The following is a 24,848-nucleotide window of genomic DNA, read 5'->3' as shown; positions in this document are numbered from 1 at the left end:
AATCCTGTGAGGTGGAACAGAGGAATGTCACCCCACATCTCCCTAACACACTGTCCCTCACACACACACACACACACTCTCTCTCTCTCTCTCTCTCTCTCTCTCTCTCTCTCTCTCTCTCTCTCTCTCTCTCTCTCTCTCTCTCTCTCTCTCTCTCTCTCTCACACACACACACACACACACACACACACACACTTGTAATTCTGTCCCTGAGGTCACGTCTATTGATGACATTACTCTGATCTGCATAAATCATTCTTTGTGATCATTTAATCCAGACTGTGACTTCTGAAGCCTGAAGTTCTGTCAGTAGTTTGTTTAAATGCTGCATCACCTTCTTCCTATCCATTTCAGCCGGCCGCAGTTAAAACGTGTTGAACAGGTTCACGGAGAGCGATATCGACCACATTGAGTCATTAGAATGATGAACCTTTATGTTGTTTTCAATGGTTGGACTAATGAAAAGATCAGGCGATAATATTCCCAAATGGTTCGAGGTATTAAAAGTGAAAGTGTCAATATTGTGACGGCTACAATTACGTTTCACACTCGTTTTTAGTATCATTTAGTCCATGCACTATTAAAATACATTTCCAAAATGGCCTGTGTTGCAGCCTCTGCTAAATTGCCTTTTTCCTCAAGATGCAATAAAAACATAATTTTGCCGTCACACGTCTGTCCTCCCCGTTCTCAGCGGTCCTCTACTCATCCACACACCATGCTAGCACAGCGACACTTCCTAGTTACTCCTCTTCTTTTCTTTAAATCTGTCCCGGACTCACTAAAACGTTATCGACATCCTTTCCTTCTCCAAAATGTCAGAGACAAAAGATGCTCATTTAATCAACGATGGAAACAAAAGGAACGAGCATCTTAAACTGAGCTGGAGGAAAGAACCGTTACGTACAAACCGGCTTACCTGTATATGGGATCCTGCATCACCATCATCTTGCTCTCATCCCACGTCCACTCCTTCTTCTGTGGAAACAAAAGCTGTAGGTTCACACCAGAGTTAAGCGTTTTTAACATGTGAAGCTACGGACTGAGATGATGAAAACTCATTTACATTCTTCCTTTCTCCGTTTGTTTAAAAGCTACCTTTCAGTTTAATGTCACAATCAAAATGTCAAAAACACGAGAGCGCAGGAATTATTCATATCGATTTCTATCTCCGCAGAGCTTTGTTGACTCAATCAGTCGATCACACACACAGCTCCGGTCCTCCATTCCACCCGACGCTCTCGGAGATGTACTGATCGGACTGCTGACGGTCACACTTGACATTTCAGCCTTTCTGGCGAGGGACCCAAAGGAGACGAGGAACCAGGTGGAGGCAAAACCCCCGTCCATCGAACCGGCCTTTCACTCCAGCCCGTCAATTTGACATGGAGCCTCCGGTGACGGCGATGATGTCGACGTCATCCGCCAACACAGCGCAGACGGGACCGTCACTGAAGCCACTCCCTTCTCTTTCAGACAAGATGGACCCGATCTGATGTAGACCAGCAGAACGAGTTCTTCTTCTTTGTCTTCTTTTAAGAGAGACTCAGTCTGGAGGACCACAGAACAATCAGAGCTGATCTTAGCTGACGGATGATAGAGGAGAAAGGTTGGAGGAAACGCTGATTCCTTAACTTTCTCCACCGTGAATTCCAATTTGAATCTTTACTTTATGACTTCTTCAACACATGCAATGCAACCCCACATGAGCCACAGCCGTCAGGCAGGTCTGAAAGATATATATATTTTGTATATAAGTTCATTTTATGCAGTCATAGTGATATTCCACATAGTGTCTAATTCATGTACCATCCCAGACTGGTCTCCTCCAGCATTGGTAGTAATGGTATCCCACAAAAGACTTTTGCATTCTTGAACGAGGACGTATGAAGACGGCTAAATCACACAGTAGTAGTTTTGTTGCCTAACATTAACCGAGTTTCCTGTGAATATATTTTTGCGTGTTTTGAGCGTTTTGACGAGGAGCAACTTTTCGTCGGTTATCATCCGAAGCGCAGAAATACGTTGCAGCACCGTCGTCCGCACACACCTCCTTATTGGAGTAATGAATAAACCATCTAGACAACTCAATTAAGCCTCCTTTTAATGAGACACTAATGTGTATCTGTGATGTACATCTGCCTGTGAGTACACGTCACGGTCAACACATCCGCCTGCGTTACTCACATGCAACAGAGACACACTTAATATCCAAATATGCACGACTGAGTGGGAAGGCCTTCTTCAACAGATGTCGCCCTTCAAGCTGCAGCACTAAAAGTTTTATTATTTAGACCGTGAATTCTAATAGATGCTCATTTGTTCAATAAATTTCAATGCATTACATTTGACAGTTTGTTTAGTGCTAATGCAGCAGCTTTGCACTGAATTTAGATGGATTATTATCTCATCTCAATGCAAACACGAGGAAATGTGACCTATGAGTGGATTATGAAAGGTCAGGTTTCTGATCTGTTCCTGCAGTAAACGACATGCAGGACTCCAGCAGAGCGGCCTGGAACCTTGAGAACAACACCCGATGGTTTCAGGTCTGGACTGATGAAGTGAGATGAAGAACCGGGACGCGTGTCTGGTGAGGAGAGCGGACGGCTCCGCTAACTGACTCCCGTTTGTTTCGCATCCGGCTGTCGAGACGGTCCGTGATTCCCGGCAGGTGATGTCCGGTCCGGTCCGTCTCTGAGGATTACAGCCGTCACCACGCCTGGAAACACAGACCCGCTTCCCCTCCGTCGTGTCCTAAATGTTTCCTCTTGTTCGTCCTTTCACTTTTCTTCTACACTACATCTTCCCCCGCGTTTACAATTCCTCTCAGGCTCTTTGTCCGCCCTCACAATGTCTCCATTCTCACCTCTGTGTGCCGTCTTTAAAGAGGATCGATCACCAGACAAAAAGCTCTGGAGTGGTTCTTTATATTTGCCCGTATTAGCACTTAAACCCCCGCAGTATGTTTGAAACACAATGGGCTTTTTTTTTTTAGATCTGCATGTGCAAAACAGGCGAGGAATAGAAAAGAAAGAACGTCAGCCAGGCTGTCGTCTTTATGCACGATTTAAAAATATGTCCGACTGTGGAAGAAGAGAGTTCCAACGCGCAGTGAGCATCTCCTCCATCAGCCTCATGGCTCCTAACCACTCGGCTACGAAAGCACATATTATATATATATTTCTCATAATTATGAGACAACTCATCTTGTTGAAACAAGACAAACGTGTCTCATTATAACAACATAGTTTCATGTCGTTACGATGAGGAACTCTCAAACGGAGGAGAGCCAATCACAGCCCAGCAGAAGAGACGTCGTAGCCTGTAGTGAAATCACCATCAGCTCCTTGGTTCACACACACACACACACACACACACACACACACACACACACACACACACACACACACACACACGGTCGCCGTACTTGTCCTGCTCCAACACACACAATGTACCCGAGGATCCTTGAACAGAAGACAGAACGGAGAGTTCAAATGAAGAGGTCACTCACTTTTTTCTTTTTCCTCAAGCCGACTCTCACGCCGTCCACAGACACCACGATGTTGACTTTTTTCTTCTTGATGTTCTTCACCTTGAACTCGTACTGCAGAGAGAGGACAGAACAGAACGGAGGTATTTTAATATCGACACCGCCTCTCAAACATGTGAAGAGGGCTAAGTCAGCAGAAAAGAACACTCAAGGACATTACTAGAATACGACGAAGAGAAATGTGCATTTATGCATTCTGTTCTGGGTCAAAAGCTGTCTCTCTGCCTGTATAACACCATCGTACTCATAGTTCTCCTTCATCTCAACAGTACAGGTTCTGCTAGTTGGTTTACCTCTAGATTTAGCTGGAGACATCGTCTCTATTCTGGATCTGTCTCACATTGGTCTGTGGGTTCTTGTCAGACCCGTGCAGACCCCCAACCTTCTACTACTACCTACTACTACCTACAGCATCATCGCTGTGACCGACAAAACATTTGAGACCATCACAGAGCAGCTTTCTGCACTTAATTCTGCAAGTCAAAAAAGCACCGAGGTTCAATAGCTCGGGAGGAGAGATCATTTAAAGTTTGCTTTGACGGCGCTTAACCCCAGCCCAGTGTGTGAGCGCTGCTGCACAGAGAGGAGAACGTTTGACATCTGATCACCGGCTGAGTGAATTCAACATCTTTCACACTTTCGCCATCTTTAAAAATCACAATAATACAGCAGGCGTTCCCGTCCACTCCAATGCGACGCGTCACACTGATGATGGACCGATAACCGGCCCCCGTCTGGTCGGAGGACACGGTCAATTTACACATCGCAGATCAGACCCAGACGGATTCCTCCGCCTCTAATGGAGCTGTGAGCGCCGTCAGACAGCAGTGTGGAAACACAGGGTTTGCTCATCACATGCAGGTGTGTGTGTGTGTGTGTGTGTGTGTGTGTGCGCTTTTCTGCAGGAATCCTGTGTTGATGTGAACACAGGAGGTGACCGCCTCCCTCCCTCTCCCAGAATCCTCTGCATGGTATTGTTTGTAGCGGCCTGCTGGATGTAATTGAGTTGCACAGAACCACCCGTCACGGTAGTCTGGAGAGACGTCGGCTTTAACTGCGTGTCTGCTTACGTCGGCGCGCCCTGCTGTGAAAAACGATCAGCCGTGATTCCTTCCACACCCAGAGATGCTGCAAGATTCTCCTCGTTCGCTCAAAGGTAATTGTGGTCCGCTTTTGATGCTCCAGGGGAATCGGCTCGGTGCGAGGTTTGAAGTGAGGACTCCGAACGGCAGTGAGACGGCGCTCCGTTTAAACAATTACAAACATGGCCACAGGCTTTACGTTTAATGAAGTTCTTTAGAATATCAAAAGTCACCTCGCGCCGTCACTGGGAGCCGCCAGATTACAAAAGTCTCTGGCAGCGCTGCGTCGCATTGAAATCTGCAATGTCATACGCTGCTTTTTAAATGATGTAAGTGATCAAACTGTTTATTAGTTCCTGATTTAATGAAGTGATCGCTTCAGCTCTAGATATACAGTAATGCCACTCTATGGTATAAATAGGAAAAGTGTTTCTGTACCTGTGTGTGTGTGTGTGTGTGTGTGTGTGTGTGTGTGTGTGTGTGTGTGTGTGTGTGTGTGTGTTGACTGATGGACAACATGTGTGAGGTTTGCCGAGGGTCATGCGAGGGGTCCATCACTTCCCAGCTGACGTCCACTTTGTAAAATTGCTGCTAAAACTATCAAACAATTACCGAACAATGTGGCAATTTGTCAAGAAATGAATTGCTAAACTCAAGAGAAAAACAATTGTAGTTCTGACACACACATATATATATATATATATATATATATATATATATATATATATATATATATATATATATATATATATATATATATATATATATATGAGGATGATTAATATCAATTAGAACTTTCTACACAGTTAAGTGTACATTAACTGAAAGTCCATTCACAGCAACAACAGAAACAAGCTAATACAGACACAATGATGAAGATTTTATTTTCTGGATGCAATTATAGATGGTATGCCGATCCGGAGAATGATTTATTGTTCTCAAGTGGACCGTAATAATGATGATTAACTGCACAGCAGGCACCTTGAGCAGCATCATCTTCAGTCTGTTGTTGTTCCTGCTGGAGACGGACCGCATGTTATTTTAAACGCTGCACTCAACAACCTGTTGATTGATACAGGAAACACACACACACACACACACACACACACACACACACACACACACACACACACACACACACACTCAAATCCACAGCATACGTTTTCATGACGCAATAGAAAGAAAGCTCAAGCACCTCCGCTATTATCCTCGAGTCCTAAAGCGCTTTGATGTTGACGCCAATGAGATTTATGAGCGGTTTTAACGGGGGTGTTGTAATCACGCCGCACATGTGAGATATACACCCGCTGCTGTGCCTGACGGACTGCATGACTGACCTCCATGGAAATGATTACAGCTGCAATTTAGCTGATTTCACGCGGGGGGGGGGGGGGGGGGGTCGACCGGCTAAGCGTACGCGGCATTATTATTATACGACAGAAAGCACTTAACTCCAGCACCAGTCTATGCGCTGTGATACGGGCCCGTCGCTGAATCCACCGCCACAGCAGCTCGCACTCCGGCCTCCACGGCGAGACACAGCAGCGGCGTGGTTCATAGTGTCGGCATAACACGAGGATATGAATGCGTGTTATTAAAAACACTTGTAGCAGAAACAGCGCGGGCATTCGTTTTTTTACTTAACTGGTGATTTATTCAGTCAGACGGAGCACAGATAACGGTTAAGGTCTTTTAGAATAATCCCTAACCCTGCTGAATTTGCACCTAAAATGCAATTCAATTAAGTTTACCAAAATATGAGTCATTTCAGCCTCAATCATTTTTTGACACAACAAGAAAAATAGCAGAAATGCTGATTCACACAACTGGAGGGCCGTATTTCACAACCTAAAGCTGTGGTCATTCATGAACGGTTTCAGAGCCTCTTACACCCAGAACAACTGAGGTGAACTACGAATGAACTCACCCAACAAACAGGTGAAGACAAAGCTGCACCAACAGCCCCCCCACCGAACAGCTGTCGTTCAGGACCTCCTGGACTGAAATCGACCCGTAGCTAAGTCACTGCTTCTATACAGTCTTTAATGTTTTCTATTTTGTGGTATGAAGCGTTCCTTCGTCCTAGATCACACTGGGCTCCCAACGTTCTCGCAAACTCATCAACGATATGAGATGAGCTCTGTGCCGGGAGGAATCTGTAGGTGATTTAGAGCTGGAATTGTACAACACAACTACACAATTAACAAGTTACAATCATTTTAAAAAAGTCAGATAGTTAGGCTTTAAAGTAGCCAAGGGGACTGCAGTTTGGGGGAAGTTCATCCCATTTAAAAAGGTGCTTAGGACCATTAATATGCTCTACAGGTATTCTTTTGCTTTATGAATTAGCATAAAGGTCCAGTAAAGATGTCCCAGGCCAGGCTGATCCTGTGTGAACAGGTATTTAGCTCCTGTGTGTTGCTGCTCTGGGTCACAGGACTCGCTTTGGTGCAGCAGTTTGGAGAGACGGAGCGCTTCAGCGCGCCGCACAGTGACAGCCTATCAGCGCACAGGTACACAAAGAGAAACGAACACTGAAGTCAGAGAATAGGCTCATCCATCACGCAAATAAGTCGGCCTCACATTTGCAGCCGCCATACGTCCCGATAAGCGGGTCGTTGTTTCCTAAAAAGGTCCTTTTCCTCCCGTTCCCGGTGCAATCCATCATTTTGGCAACAGAAAGCGACGACACAATAGCGTCCTCAGCCAGCGGTGCTATTTACACTCAACCAAATATCAGCCAGGAGCCAGGCGAGCACAATGAAGGCCCGCATTCCTGTTGATGAGCGCTCATTGACGGAGGCTGAATGTAAGGGAGGCGAAATAAAAGATTCAAATGAACACACACACACACACACACACACACACACACACACACACACACCGCTGAGGTCAACTAACGGCAGTCAATGCCAGTGTTCAATGATCTCAGCAGGGCAGAGAGAGAGCGCTCGGTGAGGCAACGGGCTGTAAGACAGGCTATTTATTCAGCTCGTTGGCAACGATTATGGTCTCGTTGTCCGACAGACGTTCTGCCGCCGTGGTGTCCAGCTCTGCCTGCACACGTACAGACACACAAGACACACACTCTGTTCCACAGCGAGGACGCCAGAGAAGAAACAACTACAAAATGACTTGAAATACAGGGAGGGGGCTTTCCTTACAGTCCGGTAATCCATCGTCTTAACCAGCTTTGACGCCGCATTTCCCCAGCGCTATCCGAAATTTGAATGTTGTAAATGTCTTTTGCCATTTATTGCATTTTCCGTTGGCTTTGCTGAAACCCATCCGCAGTAGATTCACCGGGTCACGATGAAGGGCGCCTCCATCGATCGGCCGTCAATTGACATCAGTTCGATATTTTTCTTCTAAATTGATTGATCGGTGGTCTCCATCAAGAAAGACCATCGGATGACGCATCGATTAGGAATTGAAATGTTTTCAATACTCATTTGCCTGCTTTCTCGCCAGCTCTTCAACACACACACACACACACACACACACACACACACACACACACACACACACACAAAGAATTCTGCAAAGACTTAAAGACGTAAAAAAAAAAGGGTGAGGAAGAGAGATGGGGTGGAAGAAGCAATAATTTAGTGAGAATATGAAGTTTAATTAACAGCTCAAATCATTAAGCTCATAATTACACAAACTGAGAGTCAAGGTCTCCTAAATGTGCACACTGTCGTGTTGTCATTAGGTGGTTGATGAAGGCAAATGCATGTGGCTTCAACCTTCACAGAGCCACTGAAGGCACTCTCCATACTTTACATACGACACCAGGGAACGCTGCCGTACGCTCAGTCGAGTCACCTTTGTGCTCCAGGATATAACATTAGAATTAAGGAGCGCAGGGATCGGTGGTTTACTGACCTGTACGCAACAACAATGGTAAAAGTTGAACATTCACAAGCCATACGGCAGCTGGATCATAAAAGTTAATTCTGCAGCCTGCCAGAGATCCATCGACAAATCAGCCCGACCGTAAACCACCCAGGAAGAGGAGGCAGACCAACCCTGAGGGGACGGCCAGACAGATGGAAGAAGAAGAAGAACCCTGAGAGGACGAGCTGGGCCTCCACAGCTACAGGACAAAAACGTTCTTCACTGCAGGAGGAGAACGAGAACGCTCCGGTCTTCTTTGAGTCTAGTTCAGTTTTACGCAATTTATGGAATTCCGAGGCTGCTTAACGATCCCAGTATGCAGGAACCACTGGGATTATCATAAAGTGAGCATGTAGGTGAAAGGGTAGACTAGTGGGGACCCCATTGTCAAGGGACCCCCTTTGAAAATGGATTGTAGTTTCTTATGATACAAGTCTCTGGTGATACTACAAATGAAACACTATAAGCTGCTGCTCTCCACCTACTCATCAAGGAGCTAAATAGAGCAGGAACTACAAATCAAAGTATGTACAAGCCAGGCACCTGTCCAACACACGTATTCTCAAACGGATCGCTGCAGATCATGAAACCTAAGAGATGTGGGTGAGCTCGAACAATTCCACTTCAAAACAACAAAAAGCACTTTAATGTGGTTACAGTCAGTCCCCCCCAAGTCAGTCCCCAGAGACGGTGTCTTTCTCACCTCCTTTCACCGCCGCACACTTTCTAACCACAAAGCTTTCATCACTTTCTCTCTCCTACCCCCCCCCCCCCTTTACTTCTTGTGTGACTTTTAATCATCCATCTGACTCTTATTATGTTACTGCTGCTCATTCTAGTGGATCTGTGTTTGTTCATTCCCAATCTTTTACCGCTGCCATTTTGTTGTTGTTTTTGTTTTAACTCTCATTCCCACAGCCATATTGATAGAGCACCGGGCCTCTCTCTCTCTCTCTCTCTCTCTCTCTCTCTCTCTCATATTCTTTCTTCTCTACTGCGCTCCACACGGCGTCTCCCCCCATCACCCCCCCCCACACACACCATTTTCTCCACAAACTGGCGGCTGATTCAATATCGAGCAACGTTGTTTATGAAAAGGCATTTCATTTTTCCAAAAGCGTTTGTGTTTAGGGTCCATCATGTTTCATCAATCTCAGCGACGCAGCACCGTCTTTGAACCAAAGCCAAAATTTCCAATTGAATATATTTCGGTATACGCACGCACACACACACACACACACACACACACACACACACACACACACACACACACTTACTAAAGTACAAATTGACCTGTACGTTATGAGTCTACCGAGCAAAACGATACATCGTAAAAGTCCTCAGGAAAACCAATTTAAAAATCACATTACATTCTCTTTTGAGCAGGCCGTCGCAGAAAAAGTACGAGTCCAACAACCTCCAAAGCTCCAGAACAGCTAGTGGTCCTTGAGGGGAGATTGTTTTGATAACTGACATTTCCACGACACTGAACTTCCAGTAACAAAGTACACGAACATGTTAGAGGCATAGACTCTATATAAGAAGTGCACATACTCACAGACTGCCGCTTTGAAGCCTTGAGTTCGGCATTTTGGCGATCGCCATCTTGGTTTTTGATCAAGAAGACTTGAAACTGGCGATTGAGACCATCACACTCATGTTTACAGGTAATAAATCAAGTGATAAGTAGGGTGATTTTCTCGTAGACTTCTATACAATCTGATTTCTCATTGCAACCAAAAGAGTTGCCCCCTGGTGGCTTTTAGAAAAAAAGCAATTTCAGGCACTTTGTAGATCCGGAGGTTGCCGCCTTGTTAGCGGTGCTGTTTTTATATATCGACAAAGTCTTCAGATGTGTTTTGCAGACCGGATTAGCCTCAATCACATAGTTTCATATGGCCAAAAACATGTGGACACCTCTAACTGTTTTAACATAACTATAGCCCCGTGCTCAAAGTGTGCAGAACAAGTTGGCCTTCATCGGATCTCAAAACCGACCTCAAACATCAGCTGTGAGATGAAACCGAGCCAGGCTTCATCGCCCAGCAACAGCCTTTGTGGCGGAATGGGAGGAAACGCCTTGAGCCAGTTTCTGGTGGAAAGCTTCCACAGAAGACTGGAGGGTGTGACATCGGCCCATTATGTTTTAAATGAAATGGTCAATTATTGGGGTGTCCTTTTCCTTTGTCCATTGATTGGCAACATAGTGAGCATCCAGCATACAGCTGAGGGAAAAAATAACAATGAAAAGAACAGATGGCTTCATGTCGTGCCTTTGAGGATGTGATGCAAACAGTAGTTTAAAAGGGAACAGGGAGCTGCTGCTGCTGGAGGCCTCTCATATCCACGTTACGAGTGTGACAGAGATAGTTTATAATGGCGAGTTATCGGCTGCTTTATTTTGCATCAACACCTGTTCGCAAAATTCACATTTTTCCGCACAAAAAAACATCCCATAAAGACCGTCAGTCGACCACAAACACGCGTTTTCTTTGCCAAAGAGAGAAACCGGTTTGGGCTCGCATGCATAGCTGTTACATAAAAAGCAACGTTTGGGACTGCATCCATTTAAGAAGGCATTTCAACATCTGGACCGTCTCCAATGTAAAAAAAAAAAAAAGGAAAGGAAAGGAAATGTTTCGTTTTGATAAATGAGACTTTCAAAGGGCTGTTGGCACAGTTTTCCTGGTGTGTCCTATAGGAGAGAAGGGAAATCTATTTCTGCTGTCGGCTGTCACACCGGTAATGCGTAGTTAAGGACCTTCTCCTCTGACGCTTTGTCACTGTCTCCCCGTCTCACTGCCTACATTCTGCCTCCCGTCTGACCGACCTCTTTCCTTCCTCTCCATCCGCTCCCGTTGGGAGGTCACGCATCTTTACCCGTGTCGGACGGGTTCGAGATAAGCTTCGAAAGACAACAGATGCTTATCGTAACGTCTCAAGAATCAGATCCAGAATCCTCCTCTGAGTCCCCTGAGAGCGGGCGAGATTCAGGTCAGCCCGATCAATACCCGTCTGAAGGCAGTAATGTAACTCGTTAGCTCGTGTGTCTTCCACCTCTGTTACAATGGCTGAAGCTCTTTTCAGTTAGTGGACTTTCTGTGAAATAAATCGATACACCCGTGCTTGTGTGGGAAGCCGAGCTGAAGATGTAACCTCTCCCAGACAAATGAATGGCGAGGGATTCCAGAAGTCGCTCCGGTCATTCGAGGTAATTTCAGCCTTTCCGTGTCCGTCTTTCTCGCTAGCTTTCACCTTTTCACCGTCAGTTTTCCTCCACCTTCAGTCGTAGGAGCAGGGAGCAGGGGGGAGATGAGTTACCGAGGCTTTTCTTAGCTCTTATTGAACCATTTCAGAGGAGAAATCCTCCTCTTCCCCAAAAGGATACAGAACACCAACTCAATTCGGAGGCAGCTGGTGTATCGACAAATCGCTTCCCTTTCCAGCGCCCTGCTGTATAAAACCTGAAGCGGCTAATGGCCCTCATTGGTTAGAGAGATTACAGCTATCTTTTTCGTTCAGAATGGATTTTATTTGATGATGAACTCGTCGAATGAAAGTGGAATCGCAGATTATGTCGAAACGACACCATAATTTTTATAGCGCTCTTGTGTATCATGGGGCCACGGCGAGCTGGGAACGTCGGATTTGTTTTATAGGAAATGATTTCTGGAACTGAACTTATTCTTCTACAATCACAGCCGATTGATGCCCCGACGCTGGGCTTTACTGACCAAAGGGACTTGAACATGTGAGTGAACTGTGTCTCTCTACCAATGGCCCCTTTTAAAAGTGCCAACCCTGTAAAAGAGTCTTAAAGATCACACTCAAAGGCCAGAGGTCGAAGGCAAGAAGTCAGCATCCTCACCAGTTCATCGTCCACGACAAGACACGGAGATGTATCCGAGATCGCCGGTTGTTGGGCTGACGGTGGTCCATATTACCCATAGTTCTGTGCACGCTGCTTCGGCCTGAAGGAACCTGAAACCGTGGCGGCCTCAGGTTTTCTGACCCTGACTAAAAGTGTCGTATCGTCCATCAATAAAACCTTGTGAACTGGGACAGTTTGTCCATTTGTCTATATTCACAAAGCGAAGCGCAAAGTAAATATTTCCGCCACATTACATTAGTACAAACAAACATCATGTTTTGCATCAATACCGAAGAGGTTCTAATTGGAGGATGAGGTGACACTTGAGTACTCACATGTGTGGAGAGAGCACAGCGGGGTGCAAAGCCTGAAGGAAGATGGGTGATGGAAACTCGTTTGCCTCAAACGCAGCGTAATATCAAGAGGAAGAGAAAATAGATTCTGTTTGCATGTAATTTACTGTCGGTGCTATTTATGTCTGTAAATATGTCAAATCTGAAATCAGCGTCGTTTCTCTTTTGGACTATTCTGAAGGACTATTCCCAACAACAAGGCTTTGACAGCAAATGTTTGGGCTTCCTACAGTCTGCGGGGACCAGACATAACTAAACTAAAGCATACATTTCAAAAAGTTATTAAAAGTTATGAGAGAAAGCAAAGCAAACTGCTTACGGTTCATTCACTTTATTGCTGCTGAAGAGGCAGCTCGTCATTTCAAATACCAATCTATGTAAACCAGACAGCACTGAGCCCAACGGGAGGGAAGAGAACCTGCAATTAGGTCCGACCGTCATGATTTAAACTGTCCCGTTATCTAAACTAACCTTTCGTATAACGATCCCCCGTCAGTGAACGTCTGGTCCGAGGAGAGACACCTCCATTACCATGTCAAAGGCTGCCAGTCAGTTGAAATGCCTAAATGACACATGCCAAATGACTGTGTGTGTGTGTGTGTGTGTGTGTGTGTGTGTGTGTGTGTGTGTGTGTGTGTGTGTGTGTGTGTGTGTGTGTGTGTGTGTTATTTATTCATGTCTGCAGTATGGAAAGGAGGTTTCGATTCTTTCACAATGCAGCTAATAAAAGAAGGCCTTTCATTCCAGCATTGGCACCATTTATTGCTCAAACACTGATGGACCCAGGGCACCGTCTACAGTCTGAATATGATATCATTATGTTGTGAACAATTTGCATTTTGACAGCCCGTATCGGATTTATTGTGTTTTTAAAAAGCTAAATAGAAATACATTTAAAAAAAAAAGTACATTTGTAAAAAGAAAAAGGGTTTCGTAAGTAGCCATTTACCAGACCTTTATCTAAGAGGTAGATGTGGATTCAGTTCTATATAGCAATGAAGAAACCACCTAAAGAACCACTTTCTAGTCATTATCTTCAGCTTACTGTTGGGACGATTAGGTTTAGGTTTAAGGAAGGACTGTGGTCATGGATAGAGGAAACCAGGACATGACCAGCAGTCATTGGCCCCAAGAGGAAAACATAAACTAGATCATGATAGGTCATGTTTGAGCACATGGGCGGCGTTGTTGTCTTTCTGGTGAGGAAAGCCTCCGGGTGAAACAATGTTTTAGAAGCTGGCAGAGTCCGCCTGGACCTGGGCTGTATGTTGGTTCAGAAACTCATGGCATCCTGTGCGGGCAGCGCGTCCCCCGTTGCAAACATTTCCTCCGTATCACAGCGCTGCACCACGCACTGAAAACCCGAACAAAAAAAAGGGGGCCAGCCAAGGGCCGGACCACGTCTCCAGAGCGCCAGAGATCAAAGCCCAACGCGACGCTCGCCGAGTCTTCGATTCACTTTTATCTCCTCGCCTCAGAGTTGAACACGCATGTAGAGGCGAACGACAGCAAACACCAGACAACCAATTTACAGGGAGGATCCTCCGCTGTTGACGGGATGGTCTCGAGCCGGAATTAAATTACAGCGCTGGGGCCGAGCTGTGACCGGCTGCAGCGATAAAGCCCTTCAGAAGACGCGGTGAAGGATTATCGGCTGGTACGGCTTTAATTGGCTGGTTTTAATGAAGTCGCCCGCGATGGATCCGAGAGGCGCTACAGGAGGACACCCTGTTTGTACACATCAAATACACCTCGGTGTGAAACAGCAGTTCAAGAAGAGACTTTCATTAGCCGAGATCACATTTAATAAATCACTCAAAGTGGATCACATAAAAGGTGTCATGTACCTCTTCTACGCTATTATTAACAAAATGGTAAGATGTGTTTCACAAGGGCAATTAGCTCCGGATTAGAGGGAACGTCTTTGCTTTCGAGGAAGAGTCCCGCTTCCACTTTCGCTGACGTACGCTAAACATACACGACGATCGCAAGTATTACAAGAGAAGTATTAGTCGGGGATTATAAACAGCGGGCGCCTGCCAACGCGGGAGGACTGAAGAGCGCCCAGAGGCTGATTCATTTGCAGCTTAATGAGGAGATTATACACCGTAATAGTCCACCAGGTAAATAAAAGGGATTTCAACACATGACTCTGTAATCGCAATTGTCTGTTTGAAAGATATACCTGGAGGTGGTGGAGCAGCTGTTCTGCATTGTGTGGAGCTGCAGCCTGAATACTGTTTATTTTTCTTGTATTTATTGCTGAGAGTGAGGACTGTGTACACAGTCTCCTGAGTCAACACTTCCAGGTAGGGCGTGTTTACAGTGTGGATGTCTCCGGATCGGCTTGGCACATTTGGATTTAGCGGATTTGCTCAAGCCGCGAGCGTGTGTGAGCCGATATCTTCTCGTCATTACACACACATTCAGGGATTAAAAGGTACATCCTTGGTGGTCCCTCCGGTGTTGATGGATGCTTCGGTGTCATCATTATCCTGTCGGGACGGACTAAATAATTCTACTAGAACACTTTTATGTATTTGTTTAAAAGAGGACACACTGCACTGCACCCATTGTGAGACGCTTTGAACAACAGCGTCTGCCAAAAACACTTGTAATGTAATTAAATGTCAAAGTTAATTAGCATTATGAAGTAGGTCTCCTGCTGCTGCATCCTCAGACGTCCCCGCTGCTCAAATGAACCCACATAAGGACGTCGACTGAAAAGATGTATTCAGAGAACTGGAAACGTGTCCCGTTCATAGGAAAGTTGCTCAACTTTTGAGTTGATCTTCCCTATCCATGGGCCCACGGAGCAAGTGCACTAGCGTTTCCTTTTAACCCCGCCTCCCAGCCCAAATAACTCTGGATTTGGCAATTAGTGCATTTTACAACGTTTAGGACATAATGATTTAAATAAGGGCTATTCAAGTGTGCATGATGGGAAGTTGACGCACTTCGAAGAAAGATTTACAGACGACTCTTTCCCAATCTAAAGAGTCTTTTATGGGCCCAGCTGCATCACGTGACGGACCAGGAAGTTGTTATTCTACTGTATCAGAATTGATTTAAAAGCCTGCAATCTTCCTGGGGGCTTGAGCTTAACAAACACAAACACAACAACTTTTACGATTGTAGTAAAAACACATAATCAATAATTCATTAATAATTCTTGCTTATAAGACGCACGCATGAACGACCAAAGATGCATAGCTTGAAGACCAGAATGCCGAGCGTGCGGAGGAGACGAGACAGGAAGGGAAACTTGAAGTATGCATTGTTTGTCCTGGCAAAGACCCGCCGCTCATTATTGGCCGTTGGGGTCGTTTTGGACGTGACACCGGCTATTATTCCCCTCCAGACCCGCAAAATGTTGAAAATGCCTGTTATGCAACACATTCCTCATCGCTAGCGTCTTTCAGCTTTGCGGTATCATCTGCTGTAATTCACCAGCAGTGCTGTAGCTTAACTGGGTAGAGCCGGGGCTGCTTTCAGGGTTTGGAGTTTTACTCCCACTGAGGCCATTTATACTTGAAATGTCATTCAATCAGGTTAATGCAAGGCACTCTGGATGAGCGCCTTCCCGAGTGGTTATACATCCACAATTACAGACCAAAGCATGAACGCCCCTCTAGTTCCAGACTCTTTTCAAAATGTCTCTCTTTGCCCACCACCTTCTTCTTGCAGGGAAAGAGCTTTCTTTCTTTCTTTCTTTCTAAACACAGCTAACAAAGACGGCGGTGGCTGGTCCACACAGGCCAGTACCGCTGCTCTGTCCACAAAGGACAAACATGTATTGTGGGCATCAGACTGATGACTGCAGCATTCCTGTCGGAGGAAATGGTCTTTTTTTTTTGTTATTGTCTTGGGCTGCCAGTGCTGCCGTAAGCTCACTTATCAGACAAAGAACATACACCCCTGCAGGAAAACACAAAACTCTGGGACATGAACACACAATCGTCGGGAGGGAGGGGGTGGGGGAACAATTGCGTACCCATACACACCACTGGCAAGAACGTAGGGGTTTTCACGGCCAAAAGACGGGGGATGCTCCAGGATACACTCTCCCCAGCAGGTGTTCCTCTTCCATTTAGATTATTCCAGCCAACAGCCAAACAAAGCCCAAAACAACCTGACAAGGGATGAACCGGGGGGCGGGGTTATCTGGTACTGTACCAGCTGTTTCCTCTGCACGGTTACAGAGATTCACTAGACAGACAGAGGACTTCCTGTGTTCTGCTATCTTATCTCACGGCACTGCTGATATCAGGAGCACCGACAGCCTGTGCTGGCCTTCATCCGCGCAGTGAGTACGGAGGACCCGTGCGATTACCGGGGTTGTGGTGCGGTACGGCCAGAGGCTCCATGTTCAACCATCTTATCAGCTGCACCGCTGATTTCCCAGCAGGGTAAACGAGAGGAAAGAAAAGCTCCAGAGCAAAAGGGGGGAGGAGGGACATTCTTCGGTTCCGTCACCGTGAAATACAAAAACAAATACAATCTGAACTGAGCAGACACTGAGGATTCATCTGTTGATCGTTTTCCGTCATTTCTCAAGACTTCTGATTTCCACCGAGTGCTCGTTTTGTCTGACCAACAGTCTGGGAGGGAAGACTTCACACTGGCATGAAACAAAAGAGAGAAGCAGCGAATCAGAAGCAAGCGTTTGGCATTTTGGCCCGACGATCGACTTGATTACATTTTCATTCAACGAGCAATCGTTTCATCAACTGGTGTTTTTTTTAGAGATATTCATTTGTAAAAGCTGCACCAACAGCTAGTTTCAAATTGAACATGTCTTTGTGTGTATGGGGGGGGGGGGGGGGGGGTGTCGCTTGTAGCAACAAACCCACAGAGAATGATCAGCTGACTCCTTTCAGCTCTACAGAGCTTTAGCGTCTTTCAGGTGATCGAGTTGGTCATACCGCAACTTGCCGACGCAGTACTTCCTGTGTCTCTTCCTGTGTGAGACGAACGTCCCCAAACAATGACGCGCCAGGTACTGAGTTTAATATAGAGTCTATTCCAGGGGTCACTAATAGGCGGACCGCGGTCCGGATCCGGACCCAGACGCCGTTGTATCCGGACCGTGGACCTAAAACCGATAGATAATTGAGAATTATTACATTTTGACGGAGCGTCGATATTTTAACTGGCGCAGCTTTTCTAGCCTTTACGGCACTCGGTCAGTGGTCCAGGAAACAAACCGACCAATTACAGGCGTTGTAAATCACATCACATGATGCAGCTCAGTCAATCAAATATGGGTATTCTGACACCATTTCCTCTAAAATCCCATCTGGAATTAGACAAATTGTCTCATGAATGTGATTTTGAAGGCTTTTATTTTGAAATGCTCCATCAGAATGTCCTGGTTCTCTCTGAGTGACACCTTGAGGGGGTCTGCTATCAACCTGAGGTGAAATGATTTTGTAACTTTGCACCATTTCCTCTTAAGATGCACATTTTTTGAAAGTTTTCAGTTATGTCAGTTATTCTGTAATCCAGCCCTTATTTTACGTGAAATGAGAAGAACATTTATTTTCTGTATTTCTATGTATTATTTATAATCCATCCAGTTCAATTTGAAAATTGTTAAAATATAATTGATGTGTACTTTCTTTATTTGATTTAACAGTTGTTGACTACACAGAGACGTTACAACTACTAGACTTCTTGAATATATATATATATATATATATATATATATATATATATATATATATATATATATATATATATATATATATAGCACACATATAGCACACATATATATATATATATATATATATAGCACTAAATAGCGCAAGTTAGATATTATTGTAATGTTCCAGACTTTTGCACGAGGAGATTTTCTCAATCTGGACCTTTTGGAATTTGAATTGAATACCCCTGGTCTATTTCATCAGGACACCGGTGGTTCAAAACTGCACCAGGTCATACGCCTAAACTCTCTGGTACTCTATCTATTTCCCCATGCTGTAAACTTTAGTCTAACTACCACTATTTCTACTTTCAGAGCAGATCATGGTCAGCCAATTTCTGCACATTGTGATTTGACCGTGGCCACTTAAATACGCTGTTATTTCTTACTCCCCCAAATGTATCGCCAACAATTCAGAAGAGCGGATCATTTCTGCTCTCAAAATGCTTTTAAGTCTGACCTTTTGTCGTACTTCAGGTCCAAGCCCAATTGGATCTGGGAAGCAGCTTTAGCCGTACTGAAAGCTTTAAAAACTTTCTGTAAAAATAACGAGAACCTTTTCACCTGTTCAACATCAAGCTCATAATTTGTGCCTCACCTCTTGGCCATTTAATTATTATGTCTTTTTTTTATTTTTTTTATTGGGTTTATTTCGCCAATTTCTCTTTTCAGAGCGGCACCTATTCAATATCCGGATCAGTAAAGCAATACAGGGGGGTTCTGAGTATCATCTCCCACACACACACATACACACACACACACACACACACACACACACACACACACACACACAACACACCATTCCCCCTCTTTCTCCTTCCACAGGTGGCCAAAATTGGATTTCCCTTACAGCACTTGCTGGTGAATTCAAATAGATTTGGAGGAAGATGGGGGGGGGGGGTGAGACTGCTACAAAGAGTGAGCGAGAATGGAAAGTCCAGCACTCAGCAGCGCGATTTCCTGAATAGTTTGGAGGTGTGACGCTGATCGGAAAGTTGGGAGAGTTTCTGCTGCCTCGATCAGATGACGTGGAGTCGCTAAGTGGCAGAAAGAGAACAAAAAGAGAGAGAGAGAGAGAGACCTGTCCGTCTTCTCCACAGACAGGTAATAATAGATGTGGAATAGAGACTATTGCATTAGAGACAACGATCCTCAGTGATCCCTCCATTAGAGCACAAGCCAGCTCTAGATGAGGCGCTCTCAGCAGGATTCACACACAAAGCAGGAAGGTCTGAGACGAAGAGAAGACGCTCGGCTCAGCAGATCGCTCGACTCGATCTCGAGAGCGGATTGTGATTTAATTCAGTCGTGCTTTCTTCAGAACATTCCCCAGTAACGCTGGTTATCATCTTCCTCACGAGCAAACATCAAACATTCAACAGAGGCTTTTTTTTCCATTAGCAAAAGGCATCGTAAATTTCCCCCATCGATGTTTGTCCGGATAAAAAAAGAAAAAAGGCCGTGATGAAGGGAGTTATGTCAAAGCGCCTCTGTGCCGATTAAAAATTCCGCCAATGCCGAAACATTATTATTCAATTGCTCTACAGAGAGTGGAGTAATCTAATTTCCACTTATTCCAAAGGGATTCTGGGTTTAAAACGCGTCTCCCTTGTCTCCCCATTTCATCACAGGGATTCAAGTAAATCCCTTCACATCTGGTGACGCCGACGAACAGCAGAGGGAAACCGATGCGGTTAGATTTGGGGGGGGGGGGGGGGGGGTTCAGCTCGTGGTGGAGCAGATGGCTGAAGTGAAGTTATCGATCCGGTTTGTCCAACCGGACGGTTGATTGCCCTGCAAACAACGCTTTCATTTGCATGAAATCAAACAAATGTTTGTACCGCCCCCCTTTCTCTGCACCACAAGCGTAGTCTGTATGTTGGGAGGTATCAGGTATCAGGTCTTGCAAAAACCAGTCGGCATCAAACGCAAAGTGAGTAGAGGAAAGAAGGGAGGCTTCCTGTGCACAAGACTTTCAAAAGATAAACAACAAAAGCACCTCCGATCCAGTGTTCTGTCCCTGCAGACTCGGACCAATGGGCCGGTCTCACCATGGCTGTTGTGGACGCTTTGATGTTGGGGGGGTGGGGGGGGGGGTCCACCTGGACCAGTGCGTGCTCAGCAGACCACCAGAAGAAAGCAGCGGAGGGAAGCCGAGGCTGACTGGCAGCTCGCTTTGCTTCGACCTCCGGGGAGCGAAAGTGGGGCGAAGAGAAAAGAAAGACCCCGGGGCGCCTCGGCAAAGAGGAAGTCCGAACGCCGCCCGGGATGGCTCAATGCAACGCCAACGTGACTTCAGTGAACGCTCCACCCGCATCAATAATCAGACACCAGTATCATAGAGCCACCCATTGATCATCTTAAAGGACTTCCCTCTCTGAGCACAGAGGCTGCGGTCACCATGTTGGGTTCACTGCTTTTTTTTTTAGAAAGGCAGTGAAAAACGATCAATACATCCACCACAACGATTTAAATTCCCTCAAGCCGCAGAATCCTCTTCTTCACTGTCACACCTCGGTATGTAGACTTACTTTTGCTATAATATTCGACAAATACACAGCTTTTAGACGTGCATCCTCCTCGTGCACACAAGAGGCACTTACAGCTGCAGCTATGACAAACGGCCATTGCATGTTTCAAGACCCAAATGACCACTATAGAGGTTTCCGCTGACTTGTGCTTCAGGACGATGGTGGTGAATGAAGTTAGTCTGGAGCCGTGTCTGCATGTACTCACCCCACAATTCCTGAGGAATCCATGAGGGACATACTGAAGACTTGGATCAATAATAAGAATCAGTATTCCCATCCCCCGTCTACATCTTTCCATGTTTGCATCTGGTCCTCTTTCTAACCTTGACACCTCCCCCATTCTCCCATCCAAAATGTCTGCGTGCTGATATGACACACACACACACACACACAAACGCTCTGACACACTGCTAAAGTTAAGACTGGGCCTCGACACACACGTTTTCATCAAAGCACGCACTCACGCAAGTAGAACCGTGTTCAGACAGCGCTCTGGAGCTTATACTGATAGGGGGGGGGGCATAAACCAGGGCCGGCTGGCGGGCTTACGCACCGATACATTCTTTGCTTTGCTGTGAGAAGTTACTGTAATTGGGCCGCCTTCCAAAAAAAAAAAGTCTCTGCTTCTCCTGGAAGGACGGCATCAAAGCCGACAGCGCTCGCCGGATTTCTCTTTGCCGAGCTCACGGGCCGATGCTCCGCTCTCAGCTACGCCACCGCCACCGACTTCAGAGCAGCGCTGAACACTGACATTGTTTTTGTTGTTTTCCCCCCTTTTAAGAAACCGACACTTTAAAGCCAAACAGCCGAAACGCCCCAGCGGAACAGGTGCGTGCATTTCACGTATTCTAAAGCATCTGAAAGGTGTGTGAAGAGAAGAACGCTGATCGTCCTTCCACGGTAGCTTCCTCCTGTGATCTTGCTTCATGTCCTAAAATGCATCCAGACGTTAAGAGACGTTTAAAAGGAACACTTGGGCACCCCGACAGGCAGCGGAGACAAACCTCTGGTTGGTCCCCACATGACAGGACCGCTAATATGGACTTAATGAGCGTGGGTCGGGACAACTTTCTTGGCGGACTCACAGCTGAACAAGTTCAGCAGCTCATTAGATGCATGACTTACTTTCACTTCCTTCAACTCTGGACCACTAAAAATATGATTTAAATACCAATTATGAACCTGTGACAAACCCTGTGACCGGGGTCTCAACCTCGGCTCCACACAGTGTCCTCCTAATTGTGGAGACGGAGGACAAAATGATTGTTCCCATGTTCACTTGTATTTAACAAGCTCATGGATGAATTATGCAAAAGTGGGACTTTTTGCTCTGTATTCTATGTCCTCAGCTGTTTACAGAGGCCTCAGGAACAGAGGAATTTAATGAATAAAAAAAAAAAAAGGGGATTAGCAGTGAAATGTGGAATATCGTATGTAATTGTTCAAAGACGCCAGCTGAGAGGCTCGCCTGTGCATCAGCTCACGGGCTAAATATCGGACCTGTTGAGGAACTAATGCAAACTAAGCTAATATTAGAGCACAAAAGGACAATATGTATTGTTTTATGACTATATTGAATCCTTTCTCATGCATTGTTGTAGTCATAGTCATGCAGAGCATAATTAGACACATTTTCTGATGATATGCTCGCATCGTAAAATATAGAACTACATTTTGAAAGCTTTCAAACATCTGCAAAACAGCGTTTCTTTCAAATAGATCTTTGCACGATCACATGATCCCATCGTAGAAGACTCACGCAGCAGACATTACCATACTTATACATACAAAGACTTTGCAGAGAGGCTGATGTCATCTCTCTCTCTCTCTCTCCTCAACTACACATCTATCCTCCCACGGCTCCAGCTGTTACCCTTAAACCACTTAGCATAGTAACGGTGGTAACTACGGCCACCGTACTGGACTTTTACTGTCACCCCCCTCATTATCATCACGGCCGTCATTGTGGATGTTGAGACTGCGGGACCTCTCCCAATCTCCTGATCTTAATTTGCATAATGTGAAGAATGGCGTCGCCGCTGAGCTGGCTGGTTTCATGCTCGACTGAAAAATGATCAGCAGATGTGAAGCTCGGTAATTGAAAAAAGATGGAAACATGGCGACTGGAAAGGTGAGAGCGTGTGTGTGTGTGTGTGTGTGTGTGTGTGTGTGTGTGTGTGTCTTGTTTGCTCCCAGGAGTTTCTTCCATCTCCTCCTGACGACCAGCATTGACAGATATACTTCTTTTTTTTTTTTATCTTCCTCTCTTGTAGGTGTGTGTGTGTGTGTGTGTGTGTGTGTGTGTGTGTGTGTGTGTGTTTGCCCTGGATGACCTGAAGAAGTTCTCCCCTCTCCACGTCCCGCTTCACGCTTCACTGTCTGACAGGGCGGCCGGAGCCTAGAGGGAACGCTTTGAGCTTGTGAGGAACAACGTACACCGAGTCCTACGTTTCCAATCTCGAAGCTGAGATTGGAGAGGTTAGCCTTCCGTGGCCCGAGGGGGCACATGTGTTCCATTTATCCTTCATTCAATCAGATGCTCTCGTTGTCATTGGTATTGCTCTTGGCGACCAAAAAAAAAAAAAAGGCCCACAAACGCTGGTGAAAAACCTCAGAGCACATTCATCGAGAGGAAACAATTCAGAACAAAACAGTCTTCTCAAATCTCCCCTTGGGGCCAACGATTTATCACACCTGATACTTAGTGGAAGACGGGGATTACATGATGAAATGCTCGGCATGCTGGTCTATATCTATATATATATATGTATAGCACAAATACAGCAGACGTGAGTGAGTCTAAATCTGACCTCCTACACAAACTGTAAATAGACTTTATTCCAAAGCTTGCGTAATAAAGTCAAATACAGCTTCTAAATAGGCTTGTTTACCTTAGTGACAACTGGTGCAATTGTATATCTTAGCGTCATTCTATACAAGTGGAAGTGGCTCACCTGCTTCTACTTTGGCTCGCTACAGATCTGAATTGATATATGCTGACATGATCGGAGGTAGGAATGTGTGTCGTCTCGGTGTTTTTTTCTGCCATCTCTCTTGGTGTGCATCTGCATGCTGGTGTGAGGTCACCCAACCCCCAGTAGGTGTTACTGTGTGTTATCGGTCTGAAAACACAGCGGCGCAGAGGATTCTGCAGGCATCAAACGCAATTGTATTGAAGCAATCATTGGGTAGATCAGAGAGCATTTAGGGAAAGACAGACCTTTGCATTAAGGTAGAAGGTTATTGGTCAATCGACTTTAACGGTTTGCTCCTTTTGGGACACAGAAATACTGTGAATGTATGACTATTATATCTTGCTTCCGCTGCCAACTAGCGGTGACTACAACCTTCTTGATGTACGGAGTTCAAGACGTATACCTTTCAACCCGTAGAGGTAAGAGGTCAACCGTTCCCCTCCAAACAAACTGCGGTGATGGAGATTTCCGCCTCTTGAGGGCATGACTGTGCACCTCACATTTGGTGTAAATGAAGAACGGCCTCTTCTTTTTGAACGTGCACTTTATGTCAATTCCGTGATTAGTTTTCAGGGATGTGCTGGTCGCAGCAGGCAAACTGACAGATGGAGTAACTACCATCCTGGACATAAAAAAGTGATACAGCTTCAAAAAAAGGATGCTGCCAAATGTCTATCATCAGCCAGAGTACATTCAGCCCGAGAATGCCAAGTCGATACCTGTGGAAAACAACCCTCTCATACCGTCTCTGGAAGAACAAAGTTCTCAGCAGAGCATCCGCACTCTTGACAATCACTGAGGACACTGAGCTCTTTATTCCTTTTCTTTACTCCAGCTGGCTTTGAACTACAGAAGGAGCATTGTCTTCCGTTACCCATGTGG

The 24,848-nt window shown here is 45.6% G+C and overlaps 1 protein-coding gene across 2 annotated transcripts in view; it reads right to left on the bottom strand.

Annotated features, from left to right (window-relative positions):
* The window catches only part of nos1apa (nitric oxide synthase 1 (neuronal) adaptor protein a), a 119,162-nt gene that overhangs the window by 72,661 nt on the left and 21,653 nt on the right, over window positions 1-24,848 (bottom strand). For both annotated transcript variants that reach the window (XM_068725119.1, XM_068725121.1), the window contains exons 3-4: window positions 3,515-3,607; window positions 920-978 (exon numbers count right to left, since the gene is read on the bottom strand). In XM_068725119.1, the coding sequence (XP_068581220.1) occupies window positions 920-978; window positions 3,515-3,607 (152 nt within the window). The remainder of the gene's footprint in view (window positions 1-919; window positions 979-3,514; window positions 3,608-24,848) is intronic.

The sequence above is a fragment of the Cebidichthys violaceus genome, unplaced genomic scaffold, assembly GCF_023349555.1.
Source record: "Cebidichthys violaceus isolate CVI_PGR_0920_01 unplaced genomic scaffold, fCebVio1.0.p SCAF_33, whole genome shotgun sequence".
NCBI lineage: Eukaryota > Metazoa > Chordata > Actinopteri > Perciformes > Stichaeidae > Cebidichthys > Cebidichthys violaceus.
Note: the sequence above shows the minus strand (reverse complement) of the source record. Positions and strands in the feature narration are given on the sequence as shown.